The sequence below is a fragment of the Spermophilus citellus genome (assembly GCF_964194105.1).
Source record: "Spermophilus citellus genome assembly, chromosome: 2".
NCBI classification, from domain to species: Eukaryota; Metazoa; Chordata; class Mammalia; order Rodentia; family Sciuridae; genus Spermophilus; species Spermophilus citellus.
In genome coordinates this window covers 128,277,399-128,295,108 of record NC_138183.1, presented here as the reverse complement: position 1 = coordinate 128,295,108, position 17,710 = coordinate 128,277,399, and the positions used below count along the sequence as shown (strand labels likewise).

The 17,710-nt window shown below is 35.5% G+C and overlaps 1 protein-coding gene across 6 annotated transcripts in view; it reads right to left on the bottom strand.

Moving 5' to 3' along the window:
• ZBTB44 (zinc finger and BTB domain containing 44) overlaps nucleotides 1-17,710 on the bottom strand; it is a 73,320-nt gene that overhangs the window by 24,930 nt on the left and 30,680 nt on the right. For 5 of the 6 annotated variants that reach the window (XM_081282542.1, XM_081282544.1, XM_081282545.1 and 2 more), the window contains one exon: nucleotides 10,191-11,264. In XM_081282542.1, coding sequence (XP_081138668.1) covers nucleotides 10,191-11,208 — 1,018 coding nt within the window. In that variant the 5' untranslated portion in view covers nucleotides 11,209-11,264. Of the gene's footprint in view, nucleotides 1-10,190; nucleotides 11,265-12,249; nucleotides 12,323-17,710 lie in introns of all 6 variants that reach the window. The other variant, XM_081282543.1, reaches the window with a different exon arrangement.

Below are 17,710 nucleotides of genomic sequence, written 5' to 3'. Positions count from 1 at the left end.
TGGATCAAGGAGCTTGATATCAAATCAGAAACTCTGCGTCTGATAGAAGAAAAAGTTGGCTCTGATCTACAGATTGTGGGGTCGGGCTCCAAATTCCTTAATAGGACACCCATAGCACAAGAGTTAACAACTAGAATCAACAAATGGGACTTAATTAAACTTAAAAGTTTTTTCTCAGCAAAGGAAACAATAAGAGAGGTAAATAGGGAGCCTACATCCTGGGAACAAATTTTTACGCCTCACACTTCAGATAGAGCCCTAATATCCAGAATATACAAAGAACTCAAAAAATTAGACAATAAGATAACAAATAACCCAATCGACAAATGGGCCAAGGACCTGAACAGACACTTCTCAGAGGAGGATATACAATCAATCAACAAGTACATGAAAAAATGCTCTCCATCTCTAGCAGTCAGAGAAATGCAAATCAAAACCACCCTAAGATACCATCTCACTCCAGTAAGATTGGCAGCCACTATGAAGTCAAACAACAACAAGTGCTGGCAAGGATGTGGAGAAAAGGGTACACTTGTACATTGCTGGTGGGACTGCAAATTGGTGCGGCCAATTTGGAAAGCAGTTTGGAGATTCCTGGGAAAGCTGGGAATGGAACCACCATTTGACCCTGCTATTGCCCTTCTCGGACTATTCCCTGAAGACCTTAAAAGAGCATGCTACAGGGATACTGCCACATCGATGTTCATAGCAGCACAATTCACAATAGCTAGACTGTGGAACCAACCCAGATGCCCTTCAATAGATGAATGGATAAAAAAAATGTGGCATCTATACACAATGGAGTACTATGCAGCAATAAAAAATGACAAAATCATAGAATTTGCAGGGAAATGGATGGCACTAGAGCAGATTATGCTTAGTGAAGCTAGCCAATCCCTAAAAAACAAATACCAAATGTCTTCTTTGATATAATGAGAGCAACTATGAACAGAGCAGGGAGGAAGAGTAGGAAGAAAAGATTAACATTAAACAGAGACATGAGATGGGAGGGAAAGGGAGAGAAAAGGGAAATTGCATGGAAATGAAGGGAGACCCTCATTGCTAAACAAAATTACATATAAGAGGCTGTGAGGGGAATGGGAAAATAAACAAAGAGAGAAATGAATTACAGTAGATGGGGTAGAGAGAGAAGTTGGGAGGGGAGGGGAGGGGGGATAGTAGGGGTTAGGAAAGGTAGCAGAATAGAACAATTACTAATAGCGCATTATGTAAAATTGTGGATGTGTAACCGACGTGATTCTGCAATCTGCATTTGGGGTAAAATTGGGGGTTCATAACCCACTTCAATCTAATGTATGAAATATGATATGTCAAGAGCTTTGTAATGTTGTGAACAACCAATAAAAAAAAACAAAAAACTAAGCGATGGTGTTCTCCTGTTGGACATAAACAGTCTCATGGAACACCAATATCAGACTAGGTTACTCTGTGAGCCTTATTAAGCAAGAACCCCCCCAACCCCCAACATTACTGTTCAAACATAGGCAAAACCAAAATCACCATGCAATAACAAAAATACCAACATCCCCTCCTTACCAGCTTAGTCACTATTGATGTTGTTGTACTTCAGTCTGCATTTCTAGGTAATATTCATTAGGACCTTGTTCATAGAATAATCCCTACTTTCTGATATAAGAAGTACTAAGAAAACCTGACTTCCTGAAATCCCTCCTAAAATCACCTAACACAAGCTCAAATCCTCTGCTACATCTTTTCTAATACCCTCTCACTGAGAAGCCCTAAAAATCCCATAGTGTGTGATCTCCCTTGCAAATGACAATAAACTCAACTTGCTCAATTATAAGTGACTGTTGGCTATAGGGCACTAACAGAAATGGAAGTCTCATCAAGATTCTGCTTAAATTCCTACTGCCTTGCACTAGGACTATTGATAACAGAATATAGATCTGAAATACCTTTTGAAGTGTAACCTGCCCTTGGCTAGAGGATAAATTCAAGCTGAACTCAGCTAAATATTTCAATGAAGTCCTTTACTGTTGAATTTATTTGGTTCTCCTAGAAATAAGGTCTTTGGGATTATTTTGGTTATTCAATCAGATTTGTTGCCCCTTGGTGTAAGTGTTCCTATGCTGTATCTGCTGAGGAATAAACTATAACGAGAGCATGAACATGGGCTTGATTAGAACCAGCCCTGCAGGCTGAATTAGATCTGTGACTCTCAAAACCATTTCCAAATTTTAAAAAGTACTACAGTACTACATGGATGAACTAAAAAAATCACGGTAAGGACAGAAGCCAGTCGGAAAAGACTACCTACTGCATGATCACATTTACATAAAGTATATTGAATAGATAAATCTATTTACAATATATTAATGGCTACCTAGTGATGAGAGAGTGGGGCTGTGAGGGAATAAGAAGGCATTCTTAATGGGTACAAGGTTTCCTTTTAGGGTAATCAAAATATTATAAACTTATACTGTGGGATGGCTATACAATTCTCTAAACATATGAAACACCATAGTGCACTTTAAACAGGTAAAATTTTATGGCATGTTAGTTATACTTCAACAAAGATATTAAAAACCTTTTAAGAAATTCTTCATTTTTATCTTTGTATTCCTAACAAATGCTTAACTAATAGTGTCACATGCCCAGAATCAGGAGGGTTTTTGGTCTGGCTCCTGGTCCATGACAACTCTGAAACAAAGAATCAAGCTCTGGAAAGAAAAAGTTACACAGATGGGCCAAGGACCTGAACAGACACTTCTCAGAGGAGGACATACAATCAATCAACAAGTACATGAAAAAATGCTCAACATCGCTAGCAGTCAGAGAAATGCAAATCAAAACCACCCTAAGATACCATCTCACTCCAGTAAGATTGGCAGCCACTATGAAGTCAAACAACAACAAGTGCTGGCGAGGATGTGGGGAAAAGGGTACACTTGTTCATTGTTGGTGGGACTGCAAATTGGTGCAACCAATTTGGAAAGCAGTATGGAGATTTCTTGGAAAGCTGGGAATGGAACCACCATTTGACCCAGCTATTCCCCTTCTTGGTCTATTCCCTAAAGACCTAAAAAGAGTATGCTACAGGGACACTGCTACATCGATGTTCATAGCAGCACAATTGACAATAGCAAGACTGCGGAACCAACCTAGATGCCCTTGAATAGATGAATGGATAAAAAAAAATGTGGCATTTATACACAATGGAGTATTACTCTGCATTAAAAAATGACAAAATCATAGAATTTGGAGGGAAATGGATGGCATTAGAGCAGATTATGCTAAGTGAAGCCAGCCAATCCCTAAAAAACAAATGCCAAATGTCTTCTTTGATATAAGGAGAGTAACTAAGAACAGAGTAGGGACTAAGAGCATGAGAAGAAGATTAACATTAAACAGGGATGAGAGGTGGGAGGGAAAGCGAGAGAGAAGGGAAATTGCATGGAAATGGAAGGAGACCCTAAGGGTTATACAAAATTACATACAAGAGGAAGTGAGGGGAAAAGGAAAAATAATACAAGGGGGAGAAATGAATTACAGTAGAGGGGGTAGAGAGAAAAGAGGGGAGGGGAGGGGAGGGGGGAGAGTAGAGGATAGGAAAGGCAGCAGAATACAACAGACATTAGTATGGCAATATGTAAATCAATGGAAGTGTAACTGATGTGATTCTGCAATCTGTATACGGGGTAAAAATGGGAGTTCATAACCCACTCGAATCAAAGTGTGAGATATGATATGTCAAGAACTATGTAATGTTTTGAACAACCAACAATAAAAAAAAGGAAAAAGTTACACAGAATTATTCTTATGAATGAATTGTTGTAGCTTTTATGGGTCATCTCAATCCAAAACTACATTTTTCCAGGCCAAATATCTGTTCCCTTCATGTTTTTTTCTCATGTAACAATAACTTGTACATTTATCTCTCAACTGATGCAATTTCACCAAAGATAATTTGAAATCATAAGGGGCCACTTTGGGGGAGTTTTTGATTAAGAACAAGATTATTTGTTAGAGATGCATTAACAGTATACAAACATTAGAATGGTAATTTTTAAGAGGAAGTATCAGGGACATTTCTAATATATGATCTTCCTGTTAATTCTGATTTTCTGGAAAAGATAGGAAAATTTTTGTCCTTATCATGACAAGGCAAGGAACTGACCAAGTTGTTAACAATTGACTCAGCCATGAAACTTCAAGATGTTGGTTACTGGTTTCTTATTTCCCAACCTAAAAGCCATTCATCAGATCTTCCTTACTCCTCTATTATCCATTCCACTGGAAGACGTAAGTTTGGATTCTGAGGGATTCACCAGAGGAAACTATCTTAAAAAAAGGATGGCTTCCACCCAAGACAATGAAACTAGATTAATTTATTTGCTGATTTTTCAGCATTTCTGATTCTTTATTTTACTACTAGACCTGCCTATTACAGTTTAATATAAGCTTTCAGCACCATCTTTTATATATATATATAATTTTTTTTTTTGGTACCGGGAATTGAACTCAGGAGTACTTGACCTCTGAGCCACACCCTGAGCCCTATTTTGTATTTTATTTAGAGACTGGGTGTCATTCTTTTCTTAGTGCCTTCGTTGCTGAGGCTGGCTTTGAACTCATGAACCTCCTGCCTCAGCCTCCTGAGCTGCTGGGATTATAGGTGTGTGCCACTGGGCCCCGGCTATCCTATCATTTTTTTCTAAGATCTCCTTTTTTGTTTTTTTGGTACCCAGGATCAAACCCAGGATTGCTTTAACCACTGAGTCACATCCTTAGCCCTTTTTATTTCTCATTTTTGAGACAGGATCTTGCTAAATTGCTTAGGGCCTCGCTACCTGCTGAGGCTGGCTTTGAACTGTGATTTTCCTGCCTCAGCGTCCTGAGCCTCTGGGATTACAGGCATGTGCCACCGTGCCCAGCTAAAGATCTCCTTCTGTGACCAAGGAAAAACAAGACTGTTGTCCCCACCTCTACCCCATCACAGTTACTGCTCTGAATTTTAACAGATCATTGGCTCTATTATCCCTCATCTGATCTGGCTTACAAAAATTTAATAGCTCTTCCTTAGACACCTCAGAAGGAGATTTCCTTTTATAGGTCCCTCTGGTATTTAAGTTTCCTTCATATCATTATCCTAACCCTCAGTCCTGTAAAAATTGGACCTTGATCTCACATCATCAAAATGCTTCTGCTGAAGTCATTATAGTCCCATCAGCACACATTATCCAAGGGACCCTAATGGGGCTATCCAGAAACAGTTCTCCTCAGACACACTTCAATTTTCTCTGTGAGAACTAACTCTACTCAAGGTATCCATCCATCTTAGGGAACATAAAACTGGCTCACTCGTGTTGTAATAGATACTTATCCAAACACTCCTACCATCAGGATGTACTTATGTAGACACCTGGTTATATTTGTCTGAACACTAACTTATTCTATGTTCCTGGGTTATCGATGAAAGATTTTCAGATGTTAAAACTACCACTGCAACTTGTTCAACTGTAGGTACATTCCTGGTGGTTATTGGCTGGAGGGCACTGACATGATAAATAGGTACAGTAGTTCCCCTTATCAGTTAAGGATACATTCATTCCCTCCAAGGAACTGCGTGAAACCATGAATAGTACTGAAACCTATATATGTACTGTTTTTCCTATACACATCTATGGTGAATTTTAACCAGTCACAGTAAGAGATTGGCAATAAAATAGAACAATTCTAACAATATGTGATAATAAAAGTTGTAAATGTGGTCTCTTATTCTCTCTCAAAAAGGGTTACTTAAACATAAGTACTGGGATAATGTTCTAATAACCAAAATGGTAACTAAGTTGACTAAAGGGCTAACTTACACAGCCTAGACACACTGGACAATGAGATGACTCACATCCAGACTGGATGGAGAAGGATGGTACAATATTTCCTCACACTATTCAGAAGGGCATAAAATTTAAAACTTAGGAATTATTTATTTCTGGAATTTTCCACTTAATATTTCTGTATTATATTTGATGGAAGGTAACTAAAAATGTGGAAAGTGAAACCATAAGTAGGAGGAGTGATTATATCACTATCTTTATGGCTAGGGAAACTGGTGGTGTTAAGTAAGTGACTTGCTCAGAGTCACATTATCTACTAAGTGGGAAAAACTGGTAACTTTTAATCATAATATTATATTGCTTTTCCATATGCTGAAATTCCACCATTATTCTAGCTTCCCACCTCAACAAATTTATCATTTATTGCTATTAAGAAAACTCAGGGCTGGGGTTGTAGCTCAGTGGTTGAGCACTTGCCTCAAATGTGTGAGGCACTGGGTTCGATTCTCAGCACCACGTAAACAAATAAATAAATAAATAAAATGAAGATAGTGCAGACAAGTGCACTATCACTGAGATATTCCCCCAGTCCCAACCACTTTATTGTTAATGGCAGAGACATTTATTTATTTAGGTACTGGGGAATGAAATCCCTTTACCACTGAGCTACATTAAATCCCTCTACCACTGAGCTACATTTCCAGTCCTTTTTATTTTTTACTTTGTGACAGGTTCACACTAAGTTGCTGAGGGTCTTATTAAACTCCTGAGGCTAACTTGGAACTTGTAATCCTCCTGCCTTAGCCTCCTGAGTCACTAGGATTATAGGCATATGCCAATGTAGCTGGCTGGCAGAGATTTTTAGAGTATAAAATTCCTTTGTTAACACAGTAAAGTGCAGACTATCTAGAATTATAGTTCAAAATAAATCATTAAGTCGTTCATAAAATGAAGCCCTTTCACTTACATTTTTTTTCTTAAACTGTATAAAAATAGCCTTATCTTTCTGAGTAACAAGACCCCACCTACACTTACTACTCACATCCCTTTTTTCCCCTTTAAATTTGCTGTATTTACTGCTTCTATTTGCCCTAAGTTGAAGGTGTTAGATTTTACAATGTGTGCTACTGGAAAAAAGGGAAAACTTAACAGGTAAAATTCCACTTGGATTATTTACATGGGTAATCAAATTATTATTATTTTATAATTTCAGGATGAACATATTAAACATCAAAATGGCAAGCCATTTCCTGAATATCTTTTTAAAATGAATTAGTAAATAATTACTTGTAGAACTATTCTTATGAAATATAGAAAATAAAGTACTATGCACATCTCCCTTTTCTTCCTCCCAAATTTGTTGACTGCCCACAATACCCCAGGAATTTACTTTTTTTCCTGTGTGGCTTTGTTTTGCATAAATTTGCAGTTAAGATAGGTTTGCTGAGAGTCATTAGTACACTTCTATGGGTAGGAAAAAAACCCATTTAGATGATCTGATTACATTATATTCAGAGCAATTATTACTATGTTCCAATTATAATAGGATTCACAATTATAATAATTCTACTTATGTAACTCCAAGTTTTACTCTACTAGTAATGTCCATAACTTCCATATATAATCATATAGGCAAAATATGAACGTATTAGATATACATGAGAGTGGTAAATATGACTACTTCATTTATTAGCATGACATTTAAGTTAGATTAATATTTTGGTTCCTAAATCCTCAGATTAATGACTAAAATAGTAATTATTCATTAAGCAGTTCATAATTCAGAAGGTACAAACATGTTTTCAAGATTAGAGACTATGGTAATTAAGCAAAAACTCGGTCATATTAACAAGCAATGATCTCCTGCCATTAAATATTTTATTGGATGTGTGTTCACTAAAATTCTTCAAAAGTATCTTGTCCCAAATCAGGAATATAAACTTTTAAGTATTGTGGGTGGAACTGTCCCCACAAAAGATACACTGAGGTCTAATCCCCTCTTACCTATGAAGGAAATCTTATTTGTAAATGGGTGTCTCTGCAGATGTAATCAAGTTAAGATGAGCTCATATACAATTAGGGTGGGCCCTATATCCAGTGACTGATGTCTTTTAAAAGGAGAGAAATTTAGAGACAAAGGTAGAGGCACAGACACACTGGAGTTAGAAATTGTAGTCATGTAGCTATAAGAAATGTTGGCAACTACCAGAGCCAGAGGAGGCAGGAAGGATTCTCCCCTATAAACCATTAGACTTTTGGCCTCAACTGTAAGAAAATGCATTTCTATTGTTTAACCATCCAGTTTGTGGTACTTTGTTATAGTAGCCCTAAGAAACTCATTTAATGGGTAAAAACATAAGAAATTAACAAAGTTAATATGATCTTTCTGGTTCTTCCATATTTTGGAAAGACCATCCTTATTATTCACTTGACTTTTTAAATCCCTCTTGAAACCTGAATACAGATATTTCTCAAGGATCAGTCCTTTGGTCTTGGCTCTTACATATTTTCCTACTGAGACTGAATTTGCCATTGCTAAATTTTAAAAGAGAAAAGTCCCAAATAGGTAATATTACCAATCCTGCCATTTCAACTGCTTTTGGCATGATATTGCTTAGTCATAATCCAAGTACAATTTACATAGAACTAACTTTGCTGATTACTCTTAAAACTAGGTCCTACTTCCATTGATTTTCATATTGTATTTATTGCATTTAATAGATGCTATAACTATATAATTACCATTATTATTTGTACCACTAAGAAAGGAAAAAGTAACTGTGAAAGATGATCAACTGTAACACATATATGGATTCATAGTAAGTTATAAAAAAATTGTGACTTAGAATCAATGACTATAAAAAAATGTTATTACTATTTTGTCCCAAGTACTTTGACTCTTTTTCCATTCCTTCAGTGTATCTATTCAACCAAGTAGCATAGATTTTTTTCCTTTACAAAGTCTAGTAATATCCATTTTCTTTAGGGTTTTACTCTTCATCACACCAACTGGTTTTTGAGCCTCTCTCCACATAGTCAAACTCCTATATGACAATACTAATTTTCCTAAAATATGTGTATATGTGTTTTATTTTCTATTTAAGGTATACTACCTACTACTACAAGGATAAAATCCAAGCTTACTTGGCTTACAATATCTATTCTGCTCTGATTTTGTTCCGGGCAATTATATACCCAACCAATAATCATTATTTTCCCAGGTTCTCTTGCAACTAGGAAAGATCACGACACAGAATGGCATTAGATTGTGTGTTCTGGCTTTTTTTTCCTTCAATGCTGAGAATTAAACCCAGGGCCTTGTGTACCTTAGGCAAGGGCTCTACAACCAAGTTACATACTAGTTTGTGGCATTAGTTTTTAAGGGATTTCTGGGAATATGTGTGCTTTCCTGATAAAAACAATGCCCCATTTTAGAATGCAAAGATAAAGATGAAGTGAGCATCTTATAATCAAAAACAGCAAACATATAGATGAAACTGATAACTAATGATACTAGATTATAAATACACAAGGGGCTTAGGTCCATCATACTAGTCTTGGACTTACCATTTGTGAACATGTTATATGATTAAAAAAAAAAATCCTGGTTGTTAAAGCAACTGCAGAGGCATTCTGTTGTATTGGAGTAGAAAGCAATCCTAATTGAAACAAGTATCCAAGGCTAAGGTTCTTCACAACCTGCTCCTTTGTGTCTGGTTTCCCATTTGTTCCCCATACTTTATTCTGCACTGAATTCACTGCTTACCAAATATGCAATGTTCTTCCATGCCTCTATACTTTCCTACAGGTTTTGTGCTTTCATGCATCTTCATTGAAGTGTCATTCCCTAGCCTGCGCCACCTCCTACTTGTTTAAGACCCAGCTTAAATATATGTTAACTTGTTCTTTCCCTTGTTGCAACCATACTTGCTCATACCTTTAGTTTCTAGGTTTAACAGTTCATTGTAATCAATTATTTATATAACTGCTTCATCAATTAGACTATTAATTTCTTTGTGGCATGAACTATGTCTTCATGCACCATCAATGTTTATAAGTTCTCAATAAATATTTTAATAAAGAATAAAACACTAACTGGATTTTTAAAAGCTGTTTTCTTTTACACTGAAAGTAATTCACAACTTGTATCTCTGGCTTTGTGCCATCATGTACTGTCAACATTTCCCCCCCTTCCCTGATGTGTAACTTGTAAAAAGGAAACTGTAGTGCTAATAACATCTTTAAAAATCCAGTTATGTTTTACTCTTCTTTATATTTCATGTAGGACTGAACACAAAATTTTTAATCTACTAAGAACTTAAAAATGTTTAATTGACTGTAGCACTATGAAAAACATAGAAGGTATTATACCTATAGAGGAAGACTGTGGACTAATCAGAAGGTCCTCTTGGACTTGTTCACTTCCTGGCACTGTCTGCTGATCACTCAGTGAACTCTGAGATGCACTGACAGGCTGAGATACTTCTTCATGGACCTCCTCATCACTTAACCTTTCTACTTTGACCCGGACATCTTCTTCGGTACCCAGAGGAAGGGTAGTTTTTGTGCTCTCACAAGTCACATAGTCAGCCATTCTTCTACCTGCCTCAGATGGGCCAGGTAACTCTAAAGTCCGGGTATTTTCTGCTTGCTTAGCCTTTTCAGGTTGAATCCTTCGATCAATTCCAAAAGGAAAAGTCCAGGGAAAAGCTAATGAAGAGTCAACTGGTTGATTTCTATTTTCTGTGTAGGAAGCTGAAGAGTTTAATACTTGGGGTGAACTTGTTTGTGTGCTACACTTTACAGGACTCTCAGGAGACATAACAATGTAACTTTTGCGTTTTCTCCGGGACTCTCGGCAGACAGGAATGGTTCTTTCTACCACACTGCATTCTGAAGATACTGGGGAAATGCTTCCATCTCGAGTAGTAAAATTGCAGGTAGAATTACTTTCTTGTCCAGCATCTAGACCCTTTTCTGGCTGGCTATTGGGTGTATTCCATAAAATACTTGATTTCATGAACTCTGAGCAGGTGCTAGCAACACTAAACATTTGCATATAGCTGGCTGCAGCTAGAACATCAATAATATTTTCTGTGTTAATTGAAAGAGTAGCTGTGTAAGCATATTCTAAAAGGGGTATAAAGCCAGTCACTGTAACATGATGCAGATCCAATACATTCTTGTTCTCATCCTCTGCTTGGCCTACAAGTTTGGTGCGAAAGAAATCACTGCAAGCTGCTAGTACCACCTTATGTGCCCGGAAGATTTTGTCCTGGACACGAATAGTGATATCACAAAAATGTCCATCATTTCGCAGCATGTTTAGTTTTCCAAGCATTTCCTGGCTGTGGGAAGAGGAGCTATGAGTAAATGTTTTCACACCCATCTTTTCCTTCCTCTTCTACAGATGCTCTTCAAGGATGCAAATGAATCACAAATGTCCTAAAAAATACATAAAATAAAATATTAAATGATGGTTTAGTAGCTAAAATAGGCAATTTATACCATTTTCAGGTGGCCACTGTGCCAAGTAAAGACAAAAAGATGCTAGTGAGAGAGAAACTTCAGGTACACAATGTATTAAAATGTATTCTCCAAACTCTTCAATCAGGGAAGCATTTCAAATACTGTTTAAATAAGCTCCAGAGTTTTAAATTATATTTGTAAATATTGATATTTAGAATAGTGCCTGGCTTTTTATGCCAGACACTATTCTAAATATTTCACATTTGATAAGTTATTGAACATCAAGAGATCTCTGTCAATGGGTATAGTATCATCCCTGTTTCTAAACGTAAACATGCAGTAGGTAATGCCAGTTCAAACATTAAATAATCCATCCTACATAATCATTTCTTTGAATATTCTACTTAGATAAATATATAGGGGAAAAGAAAGGAGGAGGAAAGGAAAATAAAGGGGGGAAAAGATTAAAAAAAGATTCCAAGATAATAACAAGAAGCCAAAATGATCAATTTGGGATTGTTCCCTGTTTGATGTGATAAAAAGGATAAAAGGCATAAATCCTTTTGATTGATAGAGAAGGCCATTGTAATAATCATCTTGGACCATAATTCTGAAAATAGTTCAAATATAAACCTGCTCCAGGAACACTCATCTCTATTTTATGGATTGAAGGGTTGCCTGATTTAAGAATGGAAAATAAGCCAATTAAGGTTATTAAAATAAAAACAATAATAAAACTCTGTTTTACATGTTCTTCTTAAAGACATGTAATCACAATGAGACATTATGTAGCTAAGACAGGTCTAAACGGACCATCATTTAATATATTTGCTATTTCCTCTCATAGAAACAAGACGAAGAGGTAAAAAATGGGAAGGCTATATAGAAAGTGTTTCATTCATTTGCTATATCCTAGGAAACTGGCTTCTGCTTTTAAAGCTGTGCCATCAAGATTGCTTACTTTGATTGGGATCATGTGGTTGAGGGAGAAAACATGCCTTCAGAACAAGTGACAGTCATAATCCAGGGACCATCTACATGAACAAAGGTATAAAGTCAAGAAATTAAACAGAATATTTGGAAAATGTACAGTGGGGTATTAAAATGAAACCACTTCAGTCTTGGTTTGGTTGGAGGTCCCCAAAATGTACCACATTTAAGTAAGGTGTGAGGGCACATATGCAAAGAGGTGGAAAACTTTTCTAAGATGGTGCTTCTTTCATCTTCTGTGATCTAAAAGTTGAAGATCAGAAGAGGAATTTTGCTGAGAGTAATCGGTGTGCCATGAATTACAAACTCCCTGCTACTCTCCTGCATGTCTGTCCTTTGTCTCAAGTGAATGGAAATTGTATCACACTTTAAATTGGCATGAGTCTGACTTAAACATGGTCAGGACTATGAAGTTTGCTTACTATTTTTCATAGTATATAAAGTCATACAGTGGAATGTCTTAAGTGCACAGAATCTAGAGCCACAATGCTGGGTTGTCATTTGTGACAACTGTCACAGTTGGTTCAGCTGTGTGAATTTATTAAGTAAGTCACTAAATTCTCTATCTAATTTCTTAAGTAGTAAAACAGGCAAAATAGAACACAGGCCACACTTCTGAGGATCAATGACCTAATACATATTTAGTGTTTTGAACAGTAACTAACATAATCATTGCTACAAAAATATCAGTAACTGTTATTGCTGCTGCTACTACCATCACAGACCTTTTCTTCTTCCTCAGCCTATCCTAATCCAGGAGGGCCAAAACCATAGTCAGCAAATGTAGAGGAGTGTAAGAGGGCTCAGTGTGAGAACACAGAAACAGGAAACAAATCAAACCCTACATTTCCACTGCAGGCCTACAGTAAGCCTGAGGTAAGAAAGGACAGTAGATTTTTTTAACTTTGAATTCAGTTTATTAGTTCTTGAAAAGATTGTCTTTATTTCCTGAAAGTGACTAGAAAAGTTACTAAGACTTGTTCTCCAGGGAGTTGGAAAGAGAACACTACAAAATGAATTTAAATGGCCAGAAGACAAAAATGAAAATGGGTGAGTACTTCTGCTAAGTCTGTCTTGTCTAAATGTGGTACAAAGTCTAATACAGTTGGAGTTATGGGATGAGAAGATGATGAATAATACACTGGGAAATGCCTTCTAAGTTATATATTTATTACATACATTTTGTAATATGTGTCTATAGAAACTCTGATGTACTATGTAATAAAAAAATTCACAAATACATTTTGGATGTACACTGAGGCAAAGGCTTGGAAAGAGATGAAATTAAGAGTATTTGAAAAGAATCATACCTAACATGGAAAATTCAAATGCCAGGAAGTATACCTGAAACTTCTATGAATTAGATAATTCTGTTTAAGAAAACATCTGATTTCTCTCCATTCCATATGTGTAGATGAATATGCATGTATGTAGTTACATATTTAATATGGAAAGTATTTAAACTTCTTGAACAAACTATTAATTATTGATATACAATTTAAGTAGCTTTCACAAGTAATAAAAATGTGTCTGTATTAACAGTTTGCAATGTGAACTATTCAGTAATTCAGAAATATTTTCCTTCCTACCCTTTTATTTTAAATAACTGATGGAATACTATATATACATGTTTATGAAAGCAGTAGTTGCTAAAGGACATAAACTTTAAGGTGGAAAAATTAATTTTGTCTCAAAGCTGGGTAAAGTTTTTGCAAAGGAAAGCATATAGCTTGGTTGATAAAACAGTGATTTTAAGTTAGTCAAATCTTAGGTTTTGAATTTTAATTTCTCCATTTACCAGTCAGGCATTAAATCTTAGTGAAGTTATTTTGTCTCTAATGCTTCAGTTCTGTCATCCGAAAAATAGAAATCATGAAAATTATACTTCCTAAATAATCAAGAGGGTTAAAGTAGCATAATTCCTGGCATAAAGTAAGCATTCAATAAATATTGGCTGTTTATTTACAATAGAAAAAGCATGAATAAAAATTAAATGTAGGGGCTGGGCATATAGCTCAGTGGTACACTACTTGCATAGCTGGCTCAAAATTCTGGATCCATCCCCAGTACTGCAAAAACAAAACAAAACAACAAAACAAAATTAAACAGAGTTCAAATTTCAGATGCCTATTCTATTTCTTTTTTTATATAATTTTTTAAGAGAGAGAGAGAGAGAATTTTTTTAATATTTATTCATTTTTTTTTTTTTAGTGTTTGGCAGACACAACATCTTTGTTTGTATGTGGTGCTGAGGATCGAACCCGGGCCGCACGCATGCCAGGCAAGCGCGCTACCGCTTGAGCCACATCCCCAGCCCTATTCTATTTCTTATATGATGGGGCATATTTTGAATATGTATATTTTTCATAAAAATTAGGTAATAAAAATGATCAGAAGATTTGAGATTAAATTGGAGTACCTCAGCATATAAAGTGAGGTGAGTACATAAGATGATGGCTAAAGAGAATGCAATGAAAGACAGTTAACACTGAAAATAATTTGAGAGGATGGGAAAAGCTGATATTAATGATAAGAATTTGCCTGTTTAAATATTCAGTCACACTTCAAAACTGGGATGCTAACTTTTAAGATACTAAGAAGTTTTCACTTATGTTAAAACAGAACAGAGATCACTTCATTTGCACCCTATATTCTGATTAAAGAAAGAACACAAAAGAAGGTTAAGGAGAGAGATAAAATAGGTTTTGGAAATTTACATATGAAGTTATCTGTACTGGTTGTTAAGATATGCTATCTCACATGAAGTTAGATGATAATGACATGACTTTTATAGATGAGGAAACTTGAGGCTTAGAACATTACTTTGTTCAAGGTCACTTCCATAAGTGTTTCACTGTGTTAAAGACCTAGGATCTTATATGATAAGCATGGGCAGCCACAGTAGTGTAGTTATGCATTTTAAATAGATTATCCTGATGGCAATAAAGAGGGTAGATTTAAGAATTGTAATTGTAATAGTACGAGTACACAAACTAAAACCAAATTAAACTGATGACAGTAAATACAGAGAAAACACAGCTCAGAAATATTTTCCCACAACTGTGAGAAACATTTGAAGGAAAATCACCCGAGCATGATTTTGTATTAAGGTTGGGGTTGCAGAGTAACCAGGAGAGAAGAATCTGACTCTAGGTTTCTGATTTTGGTGTTTTTATTAAACATCATATGGAAAAAAAGAGGAAGAGATGATTTTTGCAAGGGGTTAAGGATGGGGGAACAGAATATTTTGGTTTTGGACATAATGAGTCTGAAATACTTCTGAGGAAAATCCATGTGTAAATTTATATATATGAAGCTGTCCATTCTGGTTTAGGGAAAAAGTTAGAGCAGGACATAAATACTGGATTTTTATATGAGTCACTGATTAATTTCATTCTGTTCAATTGTTAGAGCTGAAGACATGTAAAGAATGTATGAGGGAAAGGGATAGAATGGTAAACTGAGAAATGTCTGGAGCAGATGGAGCAAAAGGATTCAGTGAAAATATTTTAGGGTGTCTTAATTTATTTTTTGACCCTGTCCAGTGTCTCACATCACACACCTACACAGCAGTGAACTATGTGAATGAATAAATATGTGTCATGAAAATTTTAACTGGTTTTGCTATACATAAGTACTTGTATTTATTCATTATCAATGGTTAAAAGTTGAAGGAAAAATGGCAAATTGAATTTATAGTTTTGAATATCAATTGAAAGTATCAGTATGAATTGATAGCAGTAAATCTACAAGAATGAATATCCTTAGCATGAGATTGGCTTCTGAATTCTATTTCCCATTAAAAGGAATCAGGGATCCTTAGAGAAATAGCTATTCCACATTTGGGACCATAAACGTCCACATGGAACATGTAACCAGATAGCAACGAAGCTACTAAAGTTTAAAAGGTGCTTCATTTTATTTTATGGCTGAATAATACAGTATTACAATAAATGGATATGTCAAACTTTGATTATCTATTGGTCAGCTGATGGACAATGGGGTTGTTCCCACGTTCTAATTATTATAAATAATGCTGCTATAAGTCAACTGGAGGAGGATCACATTGTCAACAAATGGGACAATAAACTATGTTTAAACTCATAAGCATATGACACAAAAAACAAAGTTAATTTATCTCCTTTATAAGATGCCATTAAACCAAAGAGTTATTTTGACAATTGATTTTAAAAGGGAGGATAGAAAAAAGCATTTATCCTGTCTTTCCAATACAAATGGTATTTATGAGCAAACAGAATATAAAAGAGGCTTCTCATTACAAAAAATGCTTTGGTTAATAAGGAAAGAATATTAGAAGAACACCATTTTCTGAACTCTTCCCTCCCATACGAGACATTGAGTCATTGCTCATCAGTGATTTGTATCTTTGCAAAAAACAATTATGAATGATAAAAAAAAAAAGAATGGGCAAAATCCAATCTGGTCCTCTACTGCCAATTCAACAAGAACATGTTGAATGACACACTGGGATGCAAACCGAAAAATCAAGACTGTGAGAAACTTTATGAAACAAAAGACTCAAATTTTTCAACTAATAAACTGAAATGAGAGCACAAACACAGATATAAAGAAAACCAAAGTAAGAAATTTACAGGGGCTGGGGTTGTGGCTCAGCAGTGAGCACTCATCTAGAGCTTGCAAGGCCCTGGGTTCGATCCTCAGCACTACATAAAAATGAATAAATTAAACAAAGGTATTGTGTCCAACTACAACTAAAAAATAAATATTAAAAAAAAAAGAAATTTACAGATGAAGAGACTTAAAGATTTTAGCCAGGTGCCATGGTACATGTCTGTAATCCCAGTGGCTTGGGAGACTGAGGAAGAAGGATCCCAAGTTCAAAATTAGTCTCAGCAATTTGTTAAGCTCTGAGCAACTTAGTGAGACCCTGTCTTAAAAAAAAAAAAAAAAAAAAAAAAAAGAGGAGGGGTGTGCTAGGGATGTGGCTCACTTGTTAAGTATCCCTGACCCCTGGTTAAAAAAAAAAAAAAAAAAAAAAGTTTTAAAAACCAACCACAATATGTTTTATCTTGAAAAAAATCAATGTACAGGGGCTGGGTATAGAGCACTGCCTCCCATGTGCAAAGCCCTGGGTTCAATCCTTAGCACCACATAAAATTAAATAAATAAAATTATTGTGTCTAACTACAACTACAAAAAACAAATATAAAAAAAAATCAATGTACAAAAACTTGAGGTAATTAAAAATGCTTTTAACTATCTGATATCAACAATTGACTTTTAATGTTACAATAACATGACAATATATAACTTTATTAAAATTCCAAGATTCTTAAACAAATATGTGCAACTATTACTGCAGTCATTTTTAAAAGAATTTTATTGCCTCAAAAAGAAATCCTATATACTTTAGCTCTCACATTCTCAACCTACCCTCCAGCTTCCTATGA